At 39.6% G+C, this 26,515-nt stretch overlaps 1 protein-coding gene across 4 annotated transcripts; it reads right to left on the bottom strand.

Annotated features, from left to right (window-relative positions):
• Nucleotides 1-1,468: 1,468 nt before the first annotated feature.
• Nucleotides 1,469-25,571, bottom strand: LOC307131078 (alpha-2-macroglobulin-like). 4 transcript variants are annotated; one of them, XM_079824497.1, is made up of 34 exons: nt 25,465-25,571; nt 24,938-25,118; nt 24,585-24,741; nt 19,872-19,924; nt 19,732-19,752; nt 19,390-19,555; nt 19,189-19,273; nt 17,798-17,909; nt 17,570-17,690; nt 17,366-17,475; nt 17,103-17,273; nt 16,787-17,020; nt 16,470-16,679; nt 16,232-16,381; nt 15,888-16,013; nt 15,641-15,734; nt 15,063-15,204; nt 7,900-8,125; nt 7,703-7,829; nt 7,504-7,625; nt 7,354-7,405; nt 6,717-6,800; nt 6,457-6,633; nt 6,220-6,295; nt 5,888-6,044; nt 5,579-5,653; nt 5,335-5,497; nt 5,041-5,234; nt 4,737-4,949; nt 4,500-4,621; nt 4,321-4,402; nt 2,746-2,829; nt 2,542-2,647; nt 1,469-2,451 (listed from the first exon to the last, which is right to left on the bottom strand). In XM_079824497.1, the coding sequence occupies exons 1-34, from the start codon at nt 25,563-25,565 to the stop codon at nt 2,411-2,413; spliced, it is 4,335 nt and encodes a 1,444-aa protein (XP_079680623.1). In that variant the 5' UTR covers nt 25,566-25,571; the 3' UTR covers nt 1,469-2,410. The 4 variants fall into 4 exon arrangements, with proteins under 4 accessions (XP_079680623.1, XP_079680624.1, XP_079680625.1 ...); XM_079824498.1 differs by having other exon boundaries at nt 15,063-15,177; nt 25,465-25,564; XM_079824499.1 differs by having other exon boundaries at nt 24,578-24,741; nt 25,465-25,563.
• Between the last annotated feature and the right edge of the window lie 944 nt (nt 25,572-26,515).

The following is a 26,515-nucleotide window of genomic DNA, read 5'->3' as shown; positions in this document are numbered from 1 at the left end:
AGGGAGCGAACAATTCAGTGCACTGGTGGGATTTTGTGATTGAGACATGCCTTAAAATGGCTAACTCCCTGATCAGTGCCCTGACTGCTGATCTAGGGAGCTGATTGAGACCACACCATTTTAACTTTTTTTTTTTTTTTTAAGAAACCATTACCATTGGTCACCCTTTAAATCTGTCTGTGGGTTTTGCAAATATTTAACCAATGAAAAGTATTAAGCAGAGCTTGTGATTAAAGCTTGTTACTCCATTTGCTCCCTCAAACTGTTAGTTAAACCTCACTCTGCCCTGCCTCCATACACTATTGTTTGAATTTATTTAGAAACTTTAATTTATTTAATTATTATCTTTGTTAATAGTGAATTTATAGCTGCAATAGGCCTATACAGTTAAATATACAACAAACATATTTTTTTTAATTATAATTATTAGATACATAATGTTTTTTAATATATATATATACATGTACGTTTTTTATATCTTAATTTTGAAAGTAAATTGCAATATTTATTTATGTTATATATACGTGCGTTCCACTGCGGTCTGCTCTGAAAGGAGTTTGGCGCCAGAGGGGGACGAGAGTGGGGTGGCGCACACTGCCATCCACGGACACTGAGGGCTCAGGGATGGGGGAATGAGTTCTTTCTTTGACCAAAATAGGGTCAAAAGATTCTCCCCCGGCCCTCCACCAGATGACAGGAGTGAGGCCTGGAGGCTCATAACCTTGTCGTATCTGTTGCAGCCTCACAAGCTGTAGACACAAGCTTGTTATCTCTCTGGATGAACAAGAGGCTCAGAATGTTATGGTGTATCTGTTATGTCTCACCCTTGCAGGACAGACTCAGAACAAAGAGTGTCTGTTGAAAGGGTACCTTTATCCCCTTCCGATGAGGATGAGATTGTAATTTGGCGTTTCTCCATTCCAGTGTTGTGATTGGCTGCTGGCATCAGAGGGGTCACACTGTGTGGCCCACCCTTCTTTCCCATGTGGTACTCATCTGCATAATGTACACAGTTAAGTCTTTAAATTATCTTTAAAATTTACCAATGCATATCCCACTTTCCAAACCATCACCAGAATACCCTTGGCAATATTCTAAACAAATAGACAAAACATGATGGAAAAAGATTGAACTGTCACACGTTCATTCATTTCACGAGTTCACACTTACATATCATTTATGGAGAGTCATTTAAATGCGTATTTGGCGTGCTGAGGGGAGGGGGGAGGGTTTCGAGCTCGGAATTTGGCCTGAACCCAGAGTACCCCCCGTGTATGTAAGTGGTTGATAAAATAAGTGTGGAGAAGGGGTGGTGGAGGGATGCTGGAAAACTGTCAATGGAGGTAAGACTGCTACGTGTATATATACACACCTCTTATTGTTGATTAGCTGAGTGCTCTCCACCTGTGTCAATTATCTGACCGTGCTCCTCCCGAATTTTGTTTATAAAACATAAATTTCACGAGTTCACACTTACCCATAATTTTATTTGCAGTTAAAAGAGAAGTTGAAAAGTTCAGTTCTTCGTAGTCACAAAAATGCAAGAAATCAACTGAGATCTTTAAAGTACATAGTATAAGTGTGTGTGTGTGTGTGTGTATGTGATCTTCTGAAAACAAACTCCTACTCTTATCCTCATTTACAGAGAAATGCACAGCTACTGACCTTTAACTCTATGAAGACAAATAGTGGGGCCAAGACAACTCTGATAATTAACATCCATTGGCACAAACATACACCCACTCAAACTCAGTGGGAGAGATACGGTAAACTGCTGTTTGCATTTGTAAGTTCTCTGCCACCTATACAATACGACTAAACATGGCTATTGCGAGGTCTGGCAGTGTCTCTGAGCAATCGGTTTAGTGATTATTTTGAACCTTGTTCTGTTTATTTCCCCTGTGAATATTTAAATAGTATTTTGAATCTCTCTTCTGGTTTTGAACCTGTTTTGGATGTATTTCGGCCTTAAAAAAGACTCTACATCAGGAATTTTGCGAGATAAATGTATCTTTAAGAGCATTAACTGACATTGCTGAATTATTTAATGCTTAACAAATCATTCATGTCCTTTCAAGTAGTTAGAAATCTAAACAAGTTTTTTTAGAACATTTCTATTTTACATATCCTTAAACAGATTTCTGTAGTATCTTGACTGATTTCCTGAAGTGCACTATTTCTTGTTAACATTTTCATAAAATAGTCTGTTTAAACTAAAAAATGGCTTAGAATACAAATCAAGAACAAAAATACAAAAAGCTCACCTGTGTTTTCAGGTTGTTTGGGTTTAATAAAACAAAGGCTAATCAGGAAACAAATTTGCCCAGAAAAAGGAATATATAAACAGTGAATAAAAACATTTTGTCAGTATTCAAACATGTTTCTCCAAGGTGCAGAACTGAATGACACTTCATTCACAGTGGGATGAATACTCTGTCTCTGACAGATCACCTGCGGGGAAATGATGATAATGAGAAATTAGCCTAATGCCAACTGATACTTTTGAATAACATAATAAAAAAATGGCACATAAAATCTTACTTGTTTGGTAGTAATCATAAACTTTAATCACAGCTGGCTTGAGATTCTTCACAGGAACAATCTGTTTCAATTGTAACTGGTGATTGACTGGAATATTTTTTGGAACCTGCAGGAGGATAAACATAAATCATGGAAATTATTGAAGATTTTAGACAAAATGTGAATGAATCACTGTAACTTATACGAATGTTGCTGTTCTCCCACCTCTTTCAAATACATGAGGACATGATCATCTTTAGAATCGACCCGTTCCACAAGTGATGCACTTGAAGTGATTCGAGTTTCAAGCTGTGGAAAAAGTGATTTAAAAATAAATGTATGATTTGTCACATGCCCAACTGGAGAGCTATTATCTGTAAGCTACAGTGCATCCGAAAAGTATTCCCAGAGCGTCTCTTTTTCCACATTTTGTTATGTTACAGCCTTATTTCAAAATGGATTAAATTTTCCTGAAAATATAAATATATATTTTTTTAAACTTTGTTTAAGCACTTTTGGCACCAATTACAGCCTCAAGTCTTTTTAGTATGATGCCACAAGTTGGCATATCTATTTTTGGGCAGTTTTTTTCCCATTCTTCTTTGCAGGACCTCTCAAGCTCCATCAGGTTGGATTTGCACAGCCATTTCAGATCTCTCCAGAGATGTTGAATCAGGTTTAAGTCTGGGCCCTGGCTGTGCCACCAAGGGACATTCACAGAGTTATTCCTTAGCCACTTTGTTATCTTGGCTGTGTGCTTAGGGTCATTGTCCTGTTGGAAGATGAACCTTCACCCCAGTTTGAGGTCCAGAGCGCTCTGGACCAGGTTTTCATCAGGGATGTCTCTGTACATTGCTGCATTCATCTTTACGTCGATCCTGAGTATTCTCCCAGTTCCCAGTTTGAAAAACATCCCCACAGCATGATGCTGCCCCCACCATGCTTCACTGTAGGGCTGGTATTGGCCAGGTGATGAGTGGTGCCTTATTTTTTTTCTCATGGCCCGAGGGTCCTTCAGGTTCTTTTTTGGCAAACTCCAGATGGGCTGTCATGTGCCTTTTACTGAGGAGTGGCTTATGTCTGTCCACTCTATCATACAGGCCTGATTGGTGGAGTGCTGCAGAGATGGTTGTTTTTCTGAAGGTTCTCCATTCTTCACAGAGAAATGCTGGAGCTCTGTCAGAGTGACCATCGGGTTCTTGGTTACCTCCCTGACTAAGGCCCATCTCCCCTGATTGGGACCTTCAATGCTGCCAAAATTTCTTCACGACTTCATGGCTTGGTTTGTGCTCTAACATGCACTGCTAACTGTGGGACCTTTTATAGACGTGTGTGTGCCTTTCCAAATCATGTCCAATCAATTGAATTTACCACAGGTGGACTCCAATCAAGTTGTAGAAACATCTCAAGGATGATCAGTGGAAACAGAAGCACCTGAGCTCAATTTTGAGTGTCATGGCAAAGGCTGTGAATACTTATGTGCATGTGATTTTTTTTCGTTTTTATTTTTAATACATTTACAAAGATTTCAAACTAATTTTGTTCATGTTGTCATTATGGGGTATTGTTTGTAGAATTTTGAGGATAATTAATGTAATACATGTTGGAATAAGGCTGTGACATTACAATATGTGGAAAAGGTGAAGTGCTGTGAATAGCCTACTTTCCAGATGCACAGTATAAATGCTGTTCAACAAGAAGTAAGCAGGACAATATCAGCCATCTGCACCATCGTACAGTGGATTGACAGCGACAGTACAGTAAATCTAATAATGAATCACTTCACATAGTCAAACGCACCATTGATGGATCAGCTGTGAATCCTGATAAGAGTTTAATATCCACAATGACCATGTTAGTTCTTGCCTGTGGACCATCATATCTGGGACAAATAAATAGGAACCATCAGAGTTCATGTTGACTGAAGTAAATAACCATAACCAAAATCATGTCTTATTGCATAAAGTTATTGTTCTTACGTCACCGTGAAATTTAGCAATAGGTACTGTCCAAGGGGTTTCTTGCAATCTCCCTCAATCTTAGCATCAATGCTCAAAGTTTTAGCTTCAGTAGGAGTGGGAATGTTGTAGAACTGAGCCATCTGAGAGAGTCAACACAAACAAACATAAATTAATAAACCATGTAAAAGCAGAATAACCATAAAATACCAAGAGAGATAATGAGTGTGAGTAAATGAAGCTGAACGCATTGCAGACCTGCACAGACACACAGGTTGAGCCCTTCACTTCAATGCTGTATTTGGTTGGAACGTTCTGCAGCTGCTTTTCCTGGAACAGTAACTTGTTGTCCTGATTGACATCAAAGTGGTGAGTGTCTCCTGCTGACTGTACAGTCACTGTGCTGGAGCCGTCAGAGCTGAACACTTTGGTGGCATACAAAGACAGAGCCTGAAGAGCCACCACTGTGTCCTGGGAAATAAATGTGTTCAGTAATGTCACTTTTAGTCCTTCACACTAGCACATTCAGCAATAATATGTTTGATTGAGTAGTTTGAGTAACCTGTGTGGAGGAGAATCCTCCATAAGCATTCTGCTGCTTCACAAGCCAGCTGACAATCCTGTTAGCATAGCCCAGATCAGCTGTAGTGACTGGATCTGCAGTGAGAACAGCCAGCAGCACATATGAGCTGATCTCCACTGCCAGAGAATCAGAGTCATCAGCAGATGCAGACTGAGACCAGTGGAGATGAGACCCTTAAGAACAAAAGACACACGCGTAACTCAATGAGCATGACAAAAAACAATAGTACAGTCATAAAAGACAACAGAAAGTCATCAGAAACAAACCTCTTACCGTCTGAAATAGCAACATCCTCCAGTTTCTTGAAAAGCTGCTGTCGAGTGTCTGTGTCTCTAGCCAGACTGAAAGTGTAGGCGAGCAGAGCAGTGATGTAAGTGTTTTTGACGTCCTCGATGATGGACCTCAAGCATGACAAACCTTTAGTGACAACAGGATCCTGTGACAAAAACAGAGAAACAGATGCTGTGAGGGTCATTTTTCTATGAGTTTATAATGCGTTTCCTGTAGATGAACTTACTGTGACTGGAGTTTCCAGTTCAAGCAATGATGCTGTAATGTAGGCCGTCATGGTCACATTATCATTCACTCCACCCTGGAATATATAAGCAATAAAAGATAAATAAAGCAACACACTCAAACGATTAATGGAAAGTTCATCAAGACAAATTTTGATGTTGGCTTGAGAGGTCTACAGTTGTTGTTTTTTAAAGCTTAAACATTTACAGGTCTTAGATTACAGATTTCCTATATAGTTACTAGGCCATTTCTAATTGGTTGCGATGCGTTCTAGAGAGAGATAGAGTGATATAGATAGAAGCTGACAGACCTTCATTCTGTTGTTGAACAATCTTCCCTGTTGGATAAAACAGCCGTCTGAATCCCGTCTGCTTATTAACCAATTCTTTGCACTCTGAATAATTTGTGGATCAATGAAAATGTATTTCTGTGCTTTGCCAAATGACCTCAACACAAAGGCAGTCAACCTGGTGGTGTGGAAGATATAATTAAAAAAAATATCCATCATGAATCTAAAAAAAAATCCTTTAAACTGAGAGGTACATTTTTTAAATGTGTTTTGTACCATCCTCTTGGTTTTTTATTGTAGAATATCTTGATATTATTTCTGTTTAACAAAAGTAATAGTGAAAATATATGTACCATGTATTTCCATCACCATAACCAAATGTGCTGTATGATCCATCAAAATGCTTGTAGTTCATTTGTCTCTGGTATCCTGTTTAGTGTGATAATGGTTAATACTTCAACAGTTTGTTTGGGTTGACTCAATGTGTCTGAATATTCAACTTTAGTGAATGACATTCAGGTGTGTTGAAAAATGTATCATTTGGTATCAAACAGTCTCAGTATTTTCTTGACATGTTTTATGTCTCTCACCACTCTTCAGGAAGCCTGTGGCTCTCTCTCGGATGGCTGAGGTGAGCTGCTCCGTGTTCTCCAGATACTGCAGAATGTAAATATTGGGAGAAAGAACAGCCATGTTTTGTTCTCCACAGCCGTACGACATCCGTAATAATCCGTGAAGATTCCTCAGTGCCCGACCCAATATGTCTCCTGTAAATCATAAACAAATTAAACAAACTATAATTCCAAACCCAATCTCCTCATTTCTGCTAGTATATGTAAATATAATTTACCAATGACTGAAACAGAGGATCTGGCTGATCCCTCTATTACATCTTTAGGAAGAGCCAGAGCCACTTCCTCTGAGAGACTGTCACCTATGAACCAGACCGACAGAAACACATATCAGAGATCAGCAGAAAAACGCTATACAATTTACATTCTAATACCATCTGTGAAGTCACAATAATAATTAAAATAATAATATAATAATAATAATAATAATAATAAGCAGGAATTATTGTGATTCAAGCACTTTGCAAAAAGGGAGAAAAGACACAATTTCAACATTTGGCACATCTGAACAACTACATTACAGTTGTCATGAAAGCCTGACAAATTTCAGTTCTCAATTAAAATGTCATATGAGAATATTTTGATTACTGTATATTTTATCTCCCTCTATTGGTCCTCAAATTTGGTGTGTCCTCGAAATGTCTTCTTTGCAATGTGTACTAATTTTCATGAAGTTGGAGTTTTTGTTGAGAACATAAAGAGCCAATTAGTCTTTACAGACTTTAGGCCAAACATATTGATGAGTCAAAAAAAATATTTTCACTGCTTGGTCCCCAAAAAACTGAACAAAAGCAAAAGGGTTTCAGCATTATCAGTGCTTGTACACCAACATATATGAAACATTTGCAGACTAACCATTTGGACACAGTAACCAGCTGTGTGTCTCTGTCTTTTCAGTTCCTTCTGCCTGCATCATAAAACAATCACATCAACACATCATACTGACATAAGCAGCATTAGGATCATGGGTAAATGATGTCTGAAATCTGTTTCACATGCACTGACCTGTACAAGCAGACTTTGTGTGACCATGTCAATGCGTCCTCTCTCTGGGACGCTCACAATCTCATTGTCACACACAGTTTGGGACGCCTCTGCTTCTGCACTGACTGTAATATTCAAGACTCCTACAACACAAGACATGTACGTGAAGATACAACAGACACAAACACTGAGAAACAATGATTCAGACTGGAAAACTCACCAAGAACAGAAGGAGTGAGGATCCATTTAAAGGTTTTTCTACCGTTAGCACATAGACAGGATGAATACTGATCATCAGAGGAGGCTTTGAGAGTGTAGTCTGAGGAAGGAGCTGGAGTCACTTTAACCTGTCAATCAACCACACATGATTAGTGGCATATTTGATATGATTTGATTAGACTGAGTCTGAAATCTCACCATGATGCACTTGGACAGATAGTTGAAGACAGTGGCCTTCAGCTCAAAGATCTCCCCACGGATGATGGAGTAAGGCAGAGAGAGCTCCAGGAAGAAGGGCTGGAAAACTGTCAGCTGAGCAGGAGGAGCTAGACCCAGACCCTCGGAGGACAGACAGAAGGCCTCCGTCTCCCAAGAAGTGATGGTGTCAGGAACGGTGACAGGAACCTGAGCTGATCCAGAGTCCCTGTGGAGGAATTACAACAAATTATGTTTTATTAACAAGGTTCGGGAGAAGCAAGTTGAGATAATTAGTAATAATTAGTTATGTTGAAATATTATAATGTTTTTTTTTTTATGTCCATGTTGTCAATCTGTTTCGATTATGAAAAGTGAACAGCCTGAGATAGGACACATAAGATGCGCAATGCCAGGAGACATTGAGTGGGTCAGACATGATTGTGACCACTTCATTAAATTTTGTTTTGTAGAAATTGTATCTTAATTTTAATCAATGTTTCATCAGCCAATTGGGGCATTCTGGGTTAAGCAAGCAGAGCTTAAACGGTCAGTATTATTAAATTGCAGACAGATTTTGGATAGCTAGGTTGGTGTGGTAGAGGGCCCAACATCATATTCTTTCATAGGGCCCAAAATTGCTAGCAGCGCCCCTGCTTATTTTAAAGAAAAATATCAGACGGACTTAGAGGCTTTTGCATCTGAAGTCTTCATATTTACACAGCAGTCTTACCTCCGTTCATTGACAGTTTATCAGCATGGACGGCATTTCCAGCAGTTCGCCCCGCCCACCCACTCACGCTGTTTAGGCTACATGGCTTCGCACACCGCTCGAAGTAATTCTACAATGCTAAAATCTTTCCATTACAAAATTATAAGCTACCTAAAAAAAACTTTCAGCCGCTTCCATCAGCATTCACGGTAAACTAATTTCTCCCTTTCCCCAAATGTAATTGGGTCTTTCCCACGATTCACAATCGCGATTCTGTCTTATAACAATTCACAAACTTCAATAATCGACGTTCTAAAGGAATTTTAATAACGTGGTGTTTTAGAACCATGATGACAGACTCAGCTGCAAGAGCAGTTCTCGGACATTGTAAAGGCCCGGGTATACTTCACTTACCGCGCCCGGAGGCGTCACGCACACAGCAATGTCCGCGCGTCTTTCAAAGTATTCTACACAACGGATGCGCGCGGATGATCACGTTCGACACATTTTTGTACAGCGGTACATTACATATATATATATATAATATATTTATATGTGATTTTACAATTACTTCAGTATTTTGAGATAAAGGAATTATATCCCAGTGCGTCTTTCGATGCAGTACTCATTCCCTGGCAGCTTCAAAAAAGACGTCAAGTGTGAACGCAGCTTAAGAATGTATATTTGATCTTCCTCATATGAATTTGAATGAGCACCCTGCAATAAGGTATAGCAATTTCAAAACAAGAGTCCCATTTGGTTACACAAATGTGTTTCTCCATTTGTCCGTCTAACCTTTTCTCCTCCACAGCAGTGCTGTTCCCTCTGCTCCCACAAGATCTCAGTTCTCTGGTTAATTTTCTGCACTGCCACAACAGTGCTGTTCCCTCTGATCCCACAAGATCTCAGTTCTCTGGACAATTTTCTGCACTGCCACAACAGTGCTGTTCCTTCTGCTCCCACAGGAGTCGAGTTTCTCTGGCTAAGTTTCTCCATTGCCAATGCAGTGATTAGGGCTGCACAATATATTGAAATATTGCAAATGTACATATCGTAATATGCATATTGCAAGGGCATGCAATATCTGAATGATTTTAATAGGCTACTTCAACATTGTGAAAATTGTATGTTTTCGGTCAACGCATATAGCAGAGAATAGACTGGGTACACGACTGTTATTTATGTGACTTGCTTAACGTTATAAAGAGTAATTAAACACAATAACTTGCGAAAAACAACTCCTTGCAGTCTTGTGCTGTCTGCTGTCTGACACACACACCGAAAAGTGCGCTCAAGCCATTTTTTTTTACACACTAGAACTGTCACTAGAACTTCTTTTCTCAGAACCAATGCTTTCTTTTCCCAGAAAGAATGTGAAACACATAAATGGTACCATTCTCAGTTTTTAACCCTTCTCCGGACTTTGGGGTCTTTTCTGACCCCAAAGGACGTTTGCTCAAATAAAATAAAAAATGTTCCCTTTATCCAAATGGCATGAGACTTTGTACGGTTGTCAACAAATACATTTTTTTTATTAAAAAATAAATTGGATTGATATCTGTTTTTATTTTCGTGTGACAAAAAGGGTCACACTCAGGGTCTCTGGACACCCCACTTAGAAAATGGACAAAATACATCCTCAAAAACAGAATCAACACAGAACACGCATACAGAAATGAAGTGGCACACTTCCAACAATGCATAAAACATCCACAATGCAAAATGATCATGCTCACACACACACACACACACACACACACACACACACACACACACACACACACACACACACACACACACACACACACACACACACACACACACACACACACACACACACACACACACACACACACACACACACACACACACACACACACACACACACACACACACTTGTTATTGCTTGTTATTGCTGTTCAGTTCATTACATTTTGATGTTCATGTTGTGTATTTTTTACTCAATATGTAATATAACTGTTCATTTCTGTTAAATTTTGTTCTGTTACAGCTAGTAACTGAAGTGTAGATTAAAATTGTAGAATTATAAGAAATTATGTTTGAAATAAATGATAAACTCTAAAGACTCCAACTTTTCTCTGGTTCAGGTTTGATTCTAGTCATAATGTTACATCATTGAAAAAAAAAAAAACATTTCAGTACAAAAAAATGCTAAACTTTGACAAAAAATTTTCATTTTAATTGTTATAATTAATTGTATATAATTGAAATATAATTGTTCTCCCGGGAAAGTCTATGCCAGGGTACTGGAGAGGAGAATTCGGCCGATAGTGGAACCTCGGATTCAGGAGGAAGAGTGTGGTTTTCGTCCCGGTTGTGGAACACTGGACCAGCTCTATACCCTTTCCAGGGTGCTGGGGGGGTTCATGGGAGTTTGCCCAACCAGTCCACATGTGTTTTGTGGATTTGGAGAAGGCATTCGACTGTGTTCCTCGTGGCATCCTGTGGAGGGTGCTCTGGGAGTATGGGGTCGGCGGCCCCCTGCTTAGGGCTGTTCGGTCCCTGTACGACCGGAGCAAGAGCTTGGTTCATATTGCCGGCAGTAAGTCAGACCTGTTCCCGGTGCATGTTGGACTCCGGCAGGGCTGCCCTTTGTTCTGTTCATAATTTTTATGGACAGAATTTCTAGGCGCAGCCAAGGGCCAGAGAGTGTCCGGTTTGGGGACCATACGATTTCGTCGCTGCTTTTTGCGGATGATGTTGTCATGTTGGCCTCCTCAGACCAGGACCTTCAGCGTGCACTGGGACGGTTTGCAGCCGAGTGTGAAGTGGCTGGGATGAGAATCAGCACCTCCAAGTCCGAGGCCATGGTTCTCAGTCGGAAAAGGGTGGATTGCCCACTTCAGGTTGGTGGAGAGTTCCTGCCTCAAGTGGAGGAGTTCAGGTATCTTGGGGTCTTGTGGGGGAAGGATGGAACGGGAGATTGACAGACGGATCGGTGCAGCTTCTGCAGTAATGCAGTCGAGGTACCGGTCTGTCATGGTAAAGAAGGAGCTGAGCTGTAAGGCAAAGCTCTCGATTTACCGGTCAATCTACGTTCCTACTCTCACCTATGGTCATGAGCTGCGGGTCATGACCGAAAGGACAAGATCCCGGATACAGGCGGCCGAAATGAGCTTTCTCCATAGGGTGGCTGGGCGCTCCCTTAGAGATAGGGTGAGAAGCTCGGTCACTCGGGTGGAGCTCAGAGTAGAGCCGTTGCTCCTCCACATCGAGAGGAGCCAGCTGAGGTGGCTCGGGCATCTATTTCGGATGCCTCCCGGACGCCTTCCCAGGGAGGTGTTCCAGGCACGTCCCACCGGGAGGAGGCCCCGGGGAAGACCTAGGACACGCTGGAGGGACTATGTCTCCCGGAAGGGATTCCCCCGGAAGAGCTGGAGGAAGTGGCTAGGGAGAGGGAAGTCTGGGCGTCTCTGCTTAGACTGTTGCCCCCGAGACCCGGCCCCGGATAAGCGGAAGATGATGGATGGATGGATGGATAATTGTTATAATTGTGATTTCATAACATTTAGATATAAATACAACTGAAAAATACTTGTGAAAAGATGTCTTTCAGTAAGTCAAATAGCACATAGCAAATAGTGGAGCTCTGCAGTAGAGGGCTGCATTGGGATTGAGTCCCGCAGGGTCCCGCGGGACCCAACGCAAATCTCGCGGGAGCGGGCGGTGTGAATTTTGCTGCGGGCGGGAATGGGCGGCTAAAAAAAACACCGCGGGAATCGGCGGGATAGGGAGGTTGCCTAACGACATGATGGAGATGTCCCAGCAAAGAACTTCTCAAGCCACTCTTTCCGCATCAGGGTGGCAGTCTCAGCAGCTCAAAAAGGCCTCTCCTAATAGCAGATCCAAGCTCTCGGGAGATGGTACTCAGATGCTTTCAAAAGCTATATTAGGACCAACCGTTTTTCCACATCAAAAACGCCCACCAAACCCAGGCCATCCACTGGGGGGTTTTTTTCTCTCTGTCCAGTGAGCAGTTTTGTCTCCCAGGGGAAGCAGTGAGAAATCTCCTGGTCAAGCACTCATGCTTTTCGTTCCTGTTTTTCAGCGTTCCAGTAAGAAGTGGAAAGTTTCCATGCAGCAAGTCAGTGGAGAGTTTGCACGCAGTGAGAAGTGAATAGTTTCCACGCAGTGAGAAGGAGGAAAGTTTCCACGCAGTGAGAAGTGAATAGTTTCCACGTAGCAAGGAAATGGATACTTTCAACGCAGCGAGGAAGTGAATACTTTCAATGTAGCGAAAAAGTGGAAGGTTTCCACGTAGCGAGGAAGTGGAGATTTTCAACACAGTGAGAAAGTGGAAAGTTTCCACAAAGCGAGAAAGCGGTATGTATCCACAAATCTCTCAGTCAAGGTCTTGTTTTCTTTTTTTTCTGTTTTCTCTTCCAGGCGGTCTCCCATGTATAAGGCTGCACACTGCTCCCACCAAGAATGGTGCGATACCTCCCGACTGGTTGCAACCAGACAACCAGGCCCCTCCTCGAAATGCCAACCCCTCCAAGCTCGGCACTCCTTTGGGGGGTATTTAGCCAGGCGGCTGTCCTAAGCTCTTTAGCCTTTTGGGGGGAACTCTGGGTTCGGGCCAAATTCCGAGCTCTAAGCCCTCCACCCCGGACAGCCCGCCTCCCCCCCGGACAGCACGCCAAATATGCATTTAAATCTACTCTCCATAAATTATATGTAAATGGGAAATCGTGAAATTATGTTTTATTAAAGGACAACTCCGGTGAAAAATGAACCTAGGGGTAATTAACACATGGTTATCGAGTAGATCGTTCTCTGGGATGCGTTTTCATGAAAATCGAATGTAAAGAGTATTATCTCTAAAAACAGATTAGCTTATAACGCTAGTATACAGTCTCGAAAACAGTCTCGACAAGTCGAGCCACAAATGCGGTGCTAAGTGAGCTGGTCGATAGGAATTAAGTTCAGCTTAGCACAGCGTTCGTGGCTCGACTCGTCGAGACTGTTTTCCAAGATGGCTCCTGTCTGTATATGCGTAATGTACTGTCTTTATAAAATATCTTCTTATTAAACTGTTTGTACACTTACAATGTTCTCAATGCTTCGGTTTGCACGTAGGGACCCCCATTATGTTACCGTGTTAGTATGAGGCTATTTTGTGCCTTGTTAGTGGTATTAACTAGCGATTTAATTTTACCTATTCTGTGCCCCATAGAATAGCGTTATAAACTAATCTGTTTTTAGAGATAAAACCCTTTACATTCGATTGTCATTAAAACGCATCCCAGAGAACAATCTACTCGATAACCATGTGTTAATTACCCCTAGGTTCATTTTTCACCGGAGTTGTCTGTTCACGGAGTTGTGTTTTTTGTTTTTTTTTCAAAATCCGTGCATAAACATTTTTCTCTCAAAAATACAAGCATGTACATACATGTTGCTCACATATTCTGGTAGCCCAGTTTGTGCTGAATACAGTGTAATTACACTTTTTCCATTAATGTGTTTATAAGCAACTGAAAAAAACACAAATGTCAGAGCATTTCAAAACTTCTAAAGGGCCCCAAAAGAGCTCAGACTCCAGAGGGTTAACAAGGTTCGGGGGAAGCACATTCAGATAATTGACACAAGTGGAGAGCACTCAGTTAATCAACAATAAGAGGTGTATATATATATATATATATGCAGCAGTCTTACCTCCATTCATTGAAAGTTTATCAGCATCCCTCCACCAACCTTTCTCCACGCTTTAATTCTAAACCACTTACATACAGGGGGGGTTCTCTGGGTTCGGGCCAAACTACCCCCCAGACAGCACACCAAATACACATTTAAATCTACTCTCCATAAATTATATGTAAGTGTGAACTTTGAATAGGCATATTTGATTCTGACTCTGATATTCTTCCTGTAATAAATAACAACATTCAGCACACAGATGATAAAAAACTAGATTCACAATAAATTCACCAAGAAGGGTATTTTCTGTCCTGTGGGCGTGAAGGGAGATGATGTATTAAAGTTACGATAAGATAAATATGATTGTGGCGAGGGGGGCGTGGTTTAGCGAATTCTGTGACGGGAGAGAGAGTCAGAGGACGAGCGGCACGAAAGTGGATCAAGTACAAATGATGAACACCTGTCTCTTTTTGCAGTAATTGGCTTGGAGAGAGTACATAGGCCGGGAGGAAACGAGAGAGAGGGAGAGAGAGCTGGAGACGGAGAGACAGACTGGAAATCGGCTGGGAAAGAAAGCAGAGAGAGGAACTGCTGGAGAGAAACCGACGATTGAGAATTTATGAAACTTTATGAGGAACCTTTATGTTTGTGCGAAGTGCACAGTATTATAACCTGAGTAAACTAAGTTCAATAAACCAGCACGAGTTCCAGTAAGCCGACCCCTTTTGTCTTCTTCCTTACCGTCACACGAACCTCACAATGATGTTAAATGTCCTGATTACCTTTCACATACCCCACTTCAGCAAGTTCCCAGATCCACGTTTCTGGAAAGACGGTCCGAATCGTCACTGCTGGAGAACCTCTGTCAGTGTTACTAACACCACCACCCAGTGGTGAAGCCATCATCACTGAACCACCATCACCACGATTCATCACTGGAAAAAGAGTGATATTTTGTAGTTTTAAGTGATATGAATGCAAAAATAAGCATGTAAAATAGTCAAGTCTACATACAGTCATAGGTGAACAGCAAATGGAAAGCAATTCATCAATTTAATGCACATTATTTTATTTTAATATACAGATTTATTTTATTCTTTTCAGAGTTTTCTAGTTTCAGAGCTGCCAAAGTTAATGTTTTAATTTTATTTTACATAAGTTTTTGTTACCAATAATAAATAACACTGATTCAAAGTTAACTAATAACCCAGAAAAAAACGTTGTCTTTTCCTACTACATCACTATAATTGTGGAATTTTATGAATTTCACAATTTCACAAATTGAACATATTTTATTTTTTGAAACATATTTCATTACAAGCACCTACACATTAAATCATTACATCTTGAATTGTAATAATATTCATGTACCTATATAATGGTTACGGTGATACATCAAGCCTCTGTATGACAGACACCGAGGGACTTGCACAACCAAATTTGTTGCCATCTTCAATCCCACTCTCTGTCAAATGTCAATGAAGATCCACATTAAAAGTCATGAAAATACAAATTGTTAGTATAATCAAGAGGACTTTTTTGCATGTACTAGTGCATGTGCAGTATTTCCTCTCCCAATCATTATCTACTGCACTGACACATATAATCCACCTGTTACCTTTAAGGATTCATAGGTGTTGTCTGTCGGCACAGCTCGACGGGGTCTCACAAGCAGACACTCACGCTCATCTTCAACACTATAAGGATAATCTGACGCTGATTGCACTGGCAGCAGGTTGAAGATCTGTGACGGGAATCAGTATGATTTCTAAATAATTCATGCATTTTCCAACAAAACTTGAATTGCATTTTGGTGAGTAAGAATGAAAATTAATGTTAATTCTCCTGAGATCGGGACGTCAGCTTAAACACTGATGGATCATAGCAGTAATACATTATCACTAGATTCACACTGTAGATTCCCACCATAAAGACGCAATACTGAATCTTAAAGCATCTCACCTTGTCAACATCCAGACGTTCTCCTGACTTCAGGATCAGGACGCTCTGATCTACAGCACTGAGGCCGCACAGTGAACCAGGCTGAGCTGAGAGCTGGAGAGTGTTTTTCTCACCAGGAACTGCTTTATCAGGAGAAAACTGCAGAGACACCTGTGAGAACAGTGAATAGGATTTATTTTAGAATTGAGTCAGTAATACAGTTTTTAAAGAGGTTCATTTCTAAAGCTACAACACATACCTTGTTTTTGAAACACTTTTCAATGTTGAAATTTTTGCTACTAGCAACAACATTTTCACTGGGCAGAACACAGTATGCCAGAATCTGCAGTACAGGAGCCAGATCTGCACTAACAGACATTTTGACTGACATTGTGCCTCTTGCTCCATTTGAAATCTTCACTTCAACCTTCTCATATCCATGATGAACGATCACTCCTTTGGACAAGACCTGAAACAGACAGATGACACTCTGATAACAAACTGACTAGTGCAGCCAAATATTACTGTTAAACAAAAACATCTCTGTAATAATGTACAAACTGCACATGTTCTCACCATATAGACAATGTCAGTTTTGAAGTCTTCAATTATCTCTCCAACAAAATAATACTTGATGGTGGCTGTAAACTCAGAGTCACACTTTAATGGTTGCTCAGTATCCTCTATAATCAATTCACTTAGTGTTGGGGTGTATGGAGTGGCAGGCTGGAAGAGCTGAACTGGTTTTATATCCGCAGAGATGTAAGGCGTGTTGTGGCCATAAAAACGGCCCTCTTTATAGACACTTGCCTGGATAACAGAGAATCAGAAATAACTCATGCAATTGAACTTTTCAGGGAACAAAAAACAAAAAACAAAAAAAAACTCTTACAATCAGATTAATATCACTTTTAGAATGGCTGGATGTATTAAAAGAGAAGCTGGCCAGTCCATCGCTGTCTGTAGTCAGATTTAGGAGCAGGTTTGGGGACCAGGTGTGACCCTCCATAAGATAAACCTCTTTGTTTTGAATTGGTGCACCTTTGAAATTTGAGACTTTGATCTGTTGAAAATAGGATTTTGAAGGAATAAATTAAGGAATAAGTCTGTACATATCAATGGTGATGAACAGAGACAAACTCATTTTAGACTTACTTTTCCTTCTATAACTGATCCATGTTCATATGTTTTGGGCAGCTCAGTAAATGTGGCTTTACCGATTTCATAAGTGAGAGATACAGATTCAGATTTTTTCATGGTGATCTCTGGAAATGGTAAAAACACCAAAATAAATATTTATTTAAATAAAAGTAAAACATCAAAAATTAGAAATTTAAGAAATGTAGGTAAAGAGCACACCTGTTCCTTCTTCTGTAACCGTTGCCTCAACATGAAGAGAATTCTGCAGCCTATCCTTTAATGTGGCGTTCAAAAAGACTGATGTATCTATGGTATGGATGGCACAGCCTGTCTTTTTTATCTAATGAACACAAACATAGCATATTAACTAAAAAGTGGTTTAATTGGATAAATGGAGGAAAGATAATGTGGCAGTAATTTACTTGTATTGCGCTTCAACTCACACACCTCAATGGTTTCCTCTAAACACACTGGATTGGTGTAATCGGTATGGTAGGAAAAATTATTACGGCACACTTTCACCCATGATTTACCATGTACAGGCTGTCCATAAGTGTATCTGTGAATAAGGTACAAGCAACTCATCTACAGCCCAGCGTTGAGTTAAGCAACTAATACAGTCATGTGAATAAGAAAGTACACCCTTTTGAATTCTATTGTTTTATGTATCAGGACATGACATGACATGACATAAAAAACCTCTGGTCCTTGGCAGGTCTTAAAATTAAGTCAATGCAACTTTAGATGAACAACAACACATGACATATTGCACAGTGTCATGGTTTATTTAACACAAACTAAGCCAAAATGGAGAAACCATGTGTGAAAAACTAAGTACACCCTTACTGCTTCTGTAGGAATTAAGAGGGTGAGTAGCAACCAGGTGCTGCTAATCAAAGACCTTTGATTAATTGATCATCATCAGCAAGCACAACCAACTCTAAAAGCAGAAGTTTTGGCAGTTTGCTAGTCTGGAGCATTCAGGTGTGTGTTAACAAAATGCCAAGGAGGAAAGACATCAGCAATGATCTTAGAGAAGGAGATTCTTGGCCATAATACCCAGCACCACGTTTAGCGAAAACTAAACAACAGCATATCAGCACAAACACCTCATACCAACTGTCAAGCACAGTGGTGGAGGGATAAGGATTTGGGGTTGTTTTGCAGTCACAGGACCTGGGCGCCTTTCTGTCATTGAGTTGACCATTAACTCCTCTGCATACCAAAGTATTCTAAAGTCAAATGTGAAGCCATCTGTCCGACAGCTATAGCTTGCCTGAAATTTGGTCAATGATCTCAAGCACACCAGCAAATTTACAACAGAATGGCCGAAAAGGAAAAGAATCAAGGTGTTGTACTGGCCCAGTCAAAGTCTAGACCTCATCCCGATTTGAAATGCTGTGGCGGGACCATAAGAGAGCTCAATGAACTGAAGCAACATAAAGCAACATAAAACACTATTCAACGTAAAGAATAGTGGGCCGAAATTCCTCCACAACGATGTGCGAGACTGATAAAGTCATAATTACTTAAAGTTGTATGCTAAATTTGGTTATACAAGCAATTAAATCATATGCTGTACTTTGTTTGTCACACATTGCTTCTCCATTTTGGCTTTATTTTTGTTAAATAAATAAGGACACAATGTAATATGTCATGTGTTGTTGTTCATCTGAGGTTTGTCTAATTTAAAGACCTCATGATTTTTTATGATGTCCTGATACGTAAAAACCAAATTAAATAAGAATGCAATTAACAATTGAATCAAAGTAACTTAATTGGGACTAATGGATAAAACACACTGCTCTCTTAATGCAGGAAATAAATAAACCACTCACTTTCCGCAAACCTCAATAATCAGTTCCTCTTCTTCCACACTTACTTTATTTGGGCTTTTTACAGTAACTTCAAACTTAGGCAAAACTAGAAGTCAAAAGGCAGAAATTAGAGTTATTAGTTGTCAAATGAGATAATATTATACAAACATTATTGAAAGTCTTCCTATGCAACACTGCAAATAATTTATTTTCATGACTTACCATATTTTTTCACCTCAAAACCATGTGAGATCATCCTGTCACCAATAAAAGCCTTCAGTTTGTACATGCCTTGACGGGCCTCTGGGTTTAAATCATAAGAACGCTGCAAAATCCACCTTGTTGAAGAAACATTTGTCCATTGACCAATCCGGTTACCTTGACTGTCCTGTTTAATGCCAAAGACACAGTACAGATATTTAGTTACAGTCTACACATATCTTGACTATCAATAAAGAAATGTATAAATAGCCAATTGAAAATACACAAATCGCAAATATTATAGAATTTCTACAGTGTTGACACAATGAGGTGTGTTTGTTATGAATGGTTTTGTGTTCTTACCTCAAGAACCACTGTACTGTACTGTAAAAGAGAAAACCGTAATTAAAGATTAAAACCAAAAATGTGTTTATTTATTAAACATGTATTCAACAATACAATAGAAAACGAGGGTGAAAAGATGCAAGATAAACACATCAGACCTGCTGATCAAGGGGTGCAAAGTTTGTATCCATGGTAACAACTCTGAAGTTCACTGTAAAATATAGAAATGATAATTAAAAAACTCTACTTTTGACTTCTTCAGCTCTTATGTAAGGGACACATTTATAGTCAATATTTCACCCCTTTAAATGACGAAACCAAATGTGAACCGTAACCACAAGACCTTTGTTCATCATAATTTAATTACCACTTTCAAAGCCCAGAAAGGTAGGAAACACATTGTTAAAATAGTCCATGTGACTCCAGTAGATCAGCCTTAATTTTATAAAGCGACAAGAATACTTTTTGTGTACAAAAAGCAAAAATAAATAAACACTTTATTCAACAATTTCTTCTCGTCTGTGTCATTCTCCTATGCAGTTTACGTTGTAAATACAGTGTAACATCAATGCGTATAGGCACCACCTTGGCCACGCCTTCACCATGTCATCCAGCCTCAGAGGAGCTGGATTCATGAGGGAAAACCAAAAAGCCATTTTCAGATCAATCCAGAGATGTTCAATCCTTATTCTCCAAGTTTTCTATGTACCATTCGTTCAAAGTAACCAGTCTGACGCGACGAAATCATTCCAGTCGTTATATTCCTTTTGAATTCTTGTTTATTTTTGTACTGCAAAGCAATAACAACCTTTTAACTTTATATAACAACAACACAATATGGAACCACGGTCAAAAAGCTGTATTGCTCCATCACTGGTTTACAATCCACTGACCCGGTTATGACGTCTTAATCACCTCATCCGTTAGCAAGGTCACAACAAAAGCATATATAATTATAGTTTAAACATTCCTAATCTTTATAAAAAATGCAAGTACAACAACTAATCTAACATTACTTCAATATTATCAAATTTCCACAATGTGCATTATGGCTCTAACATTCGGGTTCAAGTCTGGGCTCTGGCTGGACCACTCAAGGACATTCACAGAGTTGTCCCGTAGCCACTCCCTTGTTATCTTGGCTGTGTGCTTAGGGTCGTTGTCCTGTTGGAAGATGAACCTTCATCCCAGTTCTCATCAAGGATGTCTCTATACCAGTGTTGTAGTCGAGACCAGCTCATTCGAGTCCAAGTCGAGACCGAGTTCAGAGAGGGTTGAGTCCGAGTCGAGATCGAGTTCAGAGAGAGTTGAGTCCGAGTCGAGATCGAGTTCAGAGAGAGTTGAGTCTGAGTCGAGACAGAGACCAGAGAGAGTTGAGTCCGAGTCGAGACAGAGACCAGAGAAAATCCAAAAACAATAGAACTCAATTTAAAGGGATAGTTCACCCAAAAATGAAAATTTGACATTTATCTGCTTACCCCCAGGCCATCCAAGGTGTAGGTGTCTTTGCTTCTTCAGTAGAACACAAATGGAGATTTTTAACTTCAACTGTTGCTGTGTGTCACTCATAGAATGCATGTTAATGGTGACTAAATCTATTAGGGTAAAAAAACAGACACAGACAACTTCATATTAATCCATGCGGCTCGTGACGACACATTCATGTCTTAAGACATGAAACGATCGCTTAGTGTGATAAACCAAACAGTATTTATATCATTTTTGACCTCAAATACAACACCATGTCCAAGAGCACTGAAAGCGCAGCACTTCCGCAAACGCCAGAAGTGCTCTCGCACTCTTCTTCTTCTTCTTGTTTTACAGCGGATCGCAAACAAATACGTGCATTACCACCACCTATGTCAGAAATGCTCTCGCACTCGTATGCGTCACTCATTGTTCACTGTATACGAGCGCGAGAGCATTTCTGACATAGGTGGCGGTAATGCACGTATTTGTTTGCGATCCGCCGTAAAACAAAAAGAAGAAGAAGAGCGCGAGAGCACTTCTGGTGTTTGCGGAAGTGCTGCGCTTTCAGTGCTGTTGGACATGGTGTTGTATTTGAGGTAAAAAATTATATAAATACTGTTCGGTTTATCGCACAAACCAATCGTTTCGTGTCTTAAGACATTAATGTGTCGTCACGAGCCGCATGGATTAATTTGAAGTTGTCTGTGCATGTTTTTTTTTACCCTAATATATTTAGTCACCATTGACATGCATTCTATGAGTGACACAGAAACAGTTGAAGTTAAAAATCTCCATTTGTGTTCTACTGAAGAAACAAAGACATCTACAGCTTGGATGGCCTGGGGGTAAGCAGATAAATATCAAATTTTCATTTTTGGGTGAACTAACCCTTTAATTAATGTTTTAGTTACGGAGGGCATGCACTGCAGAAAAATCTTTTTAATTCAAAACTGTGAATGTGCCGGAGGGAGAGAGGGCGGGCGGACTTCTGTTAGACATTTTAGGGAGAAGATGTTCATTGTTGAGACTGTCAGCAGTCATCGTATCTGTATTCATTTTATTATTTAATTAAACAAGATTTGATTTTCTCTGTGACACTTTTGTCATACTTTGTAAACAGAAAATATATTAAAATAACAGTTGAGATATAATGTAGCGTAAGACCATGCTTTTGACCATAGTTGGAACTGTACTCTTTTTTTTTCCTCTAGATTTTTTCTACAGTTACTATTTATTTACATAGCTTTATTATTATGACTTCAATTATTCTATGATCTGCTACTAATTGTATCTAATGTTGTTGTTGTTGTTTTATTTTTTATTTTCATATTATGTTAAATTCCAAAACCAATAAAAAGACAATAGAAGAGAAATAATGTAGCAATGTGACTTTCTGGAAAGTGGGATCACTACAGGTTGATGGCAGGTGGACACAGTGTAAAATAGAATCGAAAGCGGGCGGGTCACGGGTGTGGGAGAGAACCTGGCGGGAGTCTTTGCACTAACGTCTCAAGTCATGCACAGTTGCGCACAAGAAAATCATCAATCATTGGACGTGTCAATCAAACATCAATTTAAAGAAATATTAATGTACAGTAATAATCTTGAAATATTTTCAATGGGACTCGAACGGATTCGGGAATAAGTCTAATTCCTAATATGTTCGAGTATGAGTCAATACAGAGTCCAAATGGACATACGTCCATGACAAGACCAAGACCATTAAAATATGGTCTCGAGACCGAGTTCAAGACCGAGTCCGAGTACTACAGCACTGCTCTATACATTGCTGCATTCATCTTTCACGCTGAAAAACATCCCCACAGCATGATGCTGCCACCACCATGCTTCACTGTAGGGATGTTATTGGCCAGGTGATGAGTGGTGCCTGGTTTCCTCCATTCAGGTCAAAGAGTTCAATCTTTGTTTCATCAAACCAGAGAATTTTGTTTCTCATGGTCTGAGAGACCTTTTGGGCTGTGGGCTGTCATGTGCTTTTTACTGAGGAGTGGCTTCCATCTGGCTACTCTACCACACAGGCCTGATTGGTTGAGTGCTGCAGATGGTTGTTCTTTTGGAAGTTTCTCCTCTCTCCACAGGGAAACGCTGGAGCTCTGTCAGAGTGACCATCGGGTTCTTGATCACCTCCCTGACTAAGGCCCTTCAAGTCCGAGTCTGATCACGAATGAACCAATAACACCTCAAATAAAGGAGCCTGTGACAGCGTGCTACGGTATGTAATCAGTAGATATCAAACGATCTGTAACAATGCAATTCTAACACATCTAAAAAACATATTTTACTTACATAAGTGTGTTGCACCATTCCTGTCGGATCCAATATAGAAGGCACAGCATTGTGTTTTAATCTCAATGTGTCTGCAAATCCAGTCTAGACCTGTATCTTGTTTATAGTCGATTCCGCGGTGAAATGAAGCGAACAAACGCGCAAAGTCTTACACACATGATCTGGAACCGGCATGTTCATTGCTTGGTAGCGCGACCGACGAGTCTGTGGGCGGGCTTGAGGCGGCGCTTCTGCATTCTGTGACGTCAATGGTCGTCATATTCTGAGATTGTGCCAATAAAAGCTTTTCTTTGACTGTCAAGGACGTTTTCAGCTCCGGAACTTACAGGACATTCTTATATCACAATTAACTTTTATATATCAATGGCTCAAAGGAAGGTTGATTTCTCAATTCATCACCCCTTTAATAAATTTGCAAAGATTTCAAACAAACTTCTTTCACATTGTCACTAAGGGGTGTTGTTTGTAGAATTGAGGAAAACATTATTAATTTAATCCATTTTGGAATAAGGCTGTAACATAACAAAATGTGGAAAAAGTGAAACGCTGTGAATACTTTCCGAATGCACTGTATAGCAGGAGTGTCAAACTCCTGGAGGGCCAGGGTTTAGTCCCAATCCTGCTTCAACACACGGACCTGTAGATTTCAAATAAACCTGAAGGACTGTATTAGCTGCATCAGGTACATTTAATTAAGGTTGAAGCTAAACTCTGCAGGGCTGTGGCTAGATTTACGTCATCAGTTATTTGTAATTACAATATTTAGGCTGAATATATGTTTGAATGTGAGGGGATTGTTCAAACACACACTTTATGACCTGTTAGATTTCAAAGCTACTCATCCTTATCTGCTTTCCTTATCTTTTCTTCTGGTCCTCTTTTCTGTTTACAATTTTGTAAATCCATTGAACTGTTTACTTCTTTTATCATCTGCTAGTTTGTGCAACATTTGTCATTTTTGACCCATGGTGCTACATCAGCTCATAGCATGATCATAATGTGCTTTACTTAATGTATGTGTGTTACATCAGCTGTGATCAGGGTTTAGATGACAGTGACACCAGCATTATTTACTGAAGACACTCACAGCTCACCTGTCTGTCCTGGAATAAAGATGGGTTTATCAGTCTGGATAAAGGTCAGAGGATGGTAAGGCTTGAACATGACTTTTCTCTCTTCAGTCATCTTGAAAGTCTCTCCTTGAAGCTCAACCTTCATTTTCTGCACTGATTCTGCTTCAACCAGAGGAGCCTGATGAGAAATATACTGCATTCACAACCTGCCATCACAAAGACTAGATGCATTATGGTGAAACTAACATATTTAAGTGAAAGTAAAAGTGATGTGATTTGTAACCAAGTATGGTGTCCTATACTTGGAATTTGTACTCTGCATTTCACCCATCTGATTATATAGTCATTATCTTGTGCACATTTTGATGGCAAACCTTGAAGTTAAAGCAGCGATGAAACTCTTCCTCTACTTTCTCCTGCAGCAGTAAAGTGTTCTGGTTACCATGAACCAGATGAATGTTCAGGACAAGGCTTTCATTGGGCTTGAGAAGACTTGCACACAGTTTGGCCTCAGATCCTGACTCGATCACTGCAGGAAACGTCACCATGAAAGATCTGTGGAGAGATAATGATCATACAATATCACCTGAGTGGTTAGGTACAATAAGAAACATAAAAAAAAAATCTAACTTCTTTAAAGAAGTGACTTAATTCTTTATTTTTGCATGTTTATTCTGAATAATATTGCTCTTAAAAATACACTGTTATTAATTATGAATGATCTTATACATGCCTTAAGTTGTCTTTCAAACAGCAAACCTCTACTGTTCAGATCAGTTAAATAAATACAGGAGAAATCATCAAGACTTATCTTACACAATGACTAAATGTTGGACTAATAATTTATCACACTTAGTAAGCAAAACACTGCCTTCCTCAGCAGAAAGTGTTAAACACTTACGGCCCTAATGTTTGTCCATTGACACAGATCAGGAGGAAAGATAGCAGAAGGAGCCCTTTCCAACAGCAGCTAATGTTCAGAGCCATGATCATCCAGGTCATGAGATTAACTGGACCGTCTCTTTTAAAGAGACTCTCATGCTAAAGGAGGTCCTTCAAAACATTTGTATTGATCATCTGATTAATGATTCAACCATGTAGGCAATGCAGTTCAACAACCTGTGATATGACATTTTTTGGTTTGGTCAAAAAATTATTTGTGACGAGTTTGATAAATGATAAATACAAGCAGTTAATGTTAAGACACACAAAAGCTTTACTCTTGCACATTAGAATGAACATTAAGTTCATTATGAATGTTCCTGACTGCATAATTCAGGGTTGAACAAATTAAAGGTTGCATGTTGGAATATTCAAGCGTGTAAATCTAAATATTCTAAATAGTATATAATTTAAGTACTAAATTTTGTTTGCAATCAAAAGAGAAGTTAAAAATGTTAGTTCTTAGCAGTCAATAAAATGCAAGAAACTAAATGAGATCTTTAAAGCACATAGTATAAGTGTAAACAAATTTCTACTCTTATCCTCATTTACAGAGAAATGCACAGCTACTGACCTTTAACTCTATGTAGACAAATAGTGGGGCCAAGACAACTCTGATAATTAACATCCAGTGGCACAAACATACACCCACTCAAACTCAGTGGGAGAGATACGGTAAACTGCTGTTTGCATTTGTAAGTTCTCTGTCACCTATACAATACGACTAAACATGGCTACTGAAAGTCACCTAAAATCTGTTGTGTAATTCTGCTACCTGAGATTATATGCAATAATTATTTCATGTTCTAAACAGATGTTCAGTGTCACAGGTTTCATGTATTTATATTTCAAGGCAGAATATAAAATAATATAAAGTAATTGTTAATTATAATATTTAATCTTTATTTTCCTGAATATTATCAGGATAAAATTTTATCTCTGAAAAAATAGCCTGGCTTCCATACTCATTGCTCTCATCTTTGCGAGGTCTAGCAGTGTCCCTGAGCAAT

Source organism: Gobio gobio (genome assembly GCF_949357685.1).
Source record: "Gobio gobio genome assembly, chromosome: 8".
Classification (NCBI taxonomy): domain Eukaryota; kingdom Metazoa; phylum Chordata; class Actinopteri; order Cypriniformes; family Gobionidae; genus Gobio; species Gobio gobio.
The sequence above is the reverse complement of the archived record's forward strand: the minus strand, read 5'-3'. Positions and strand labels throughout refer to the sequence as shown.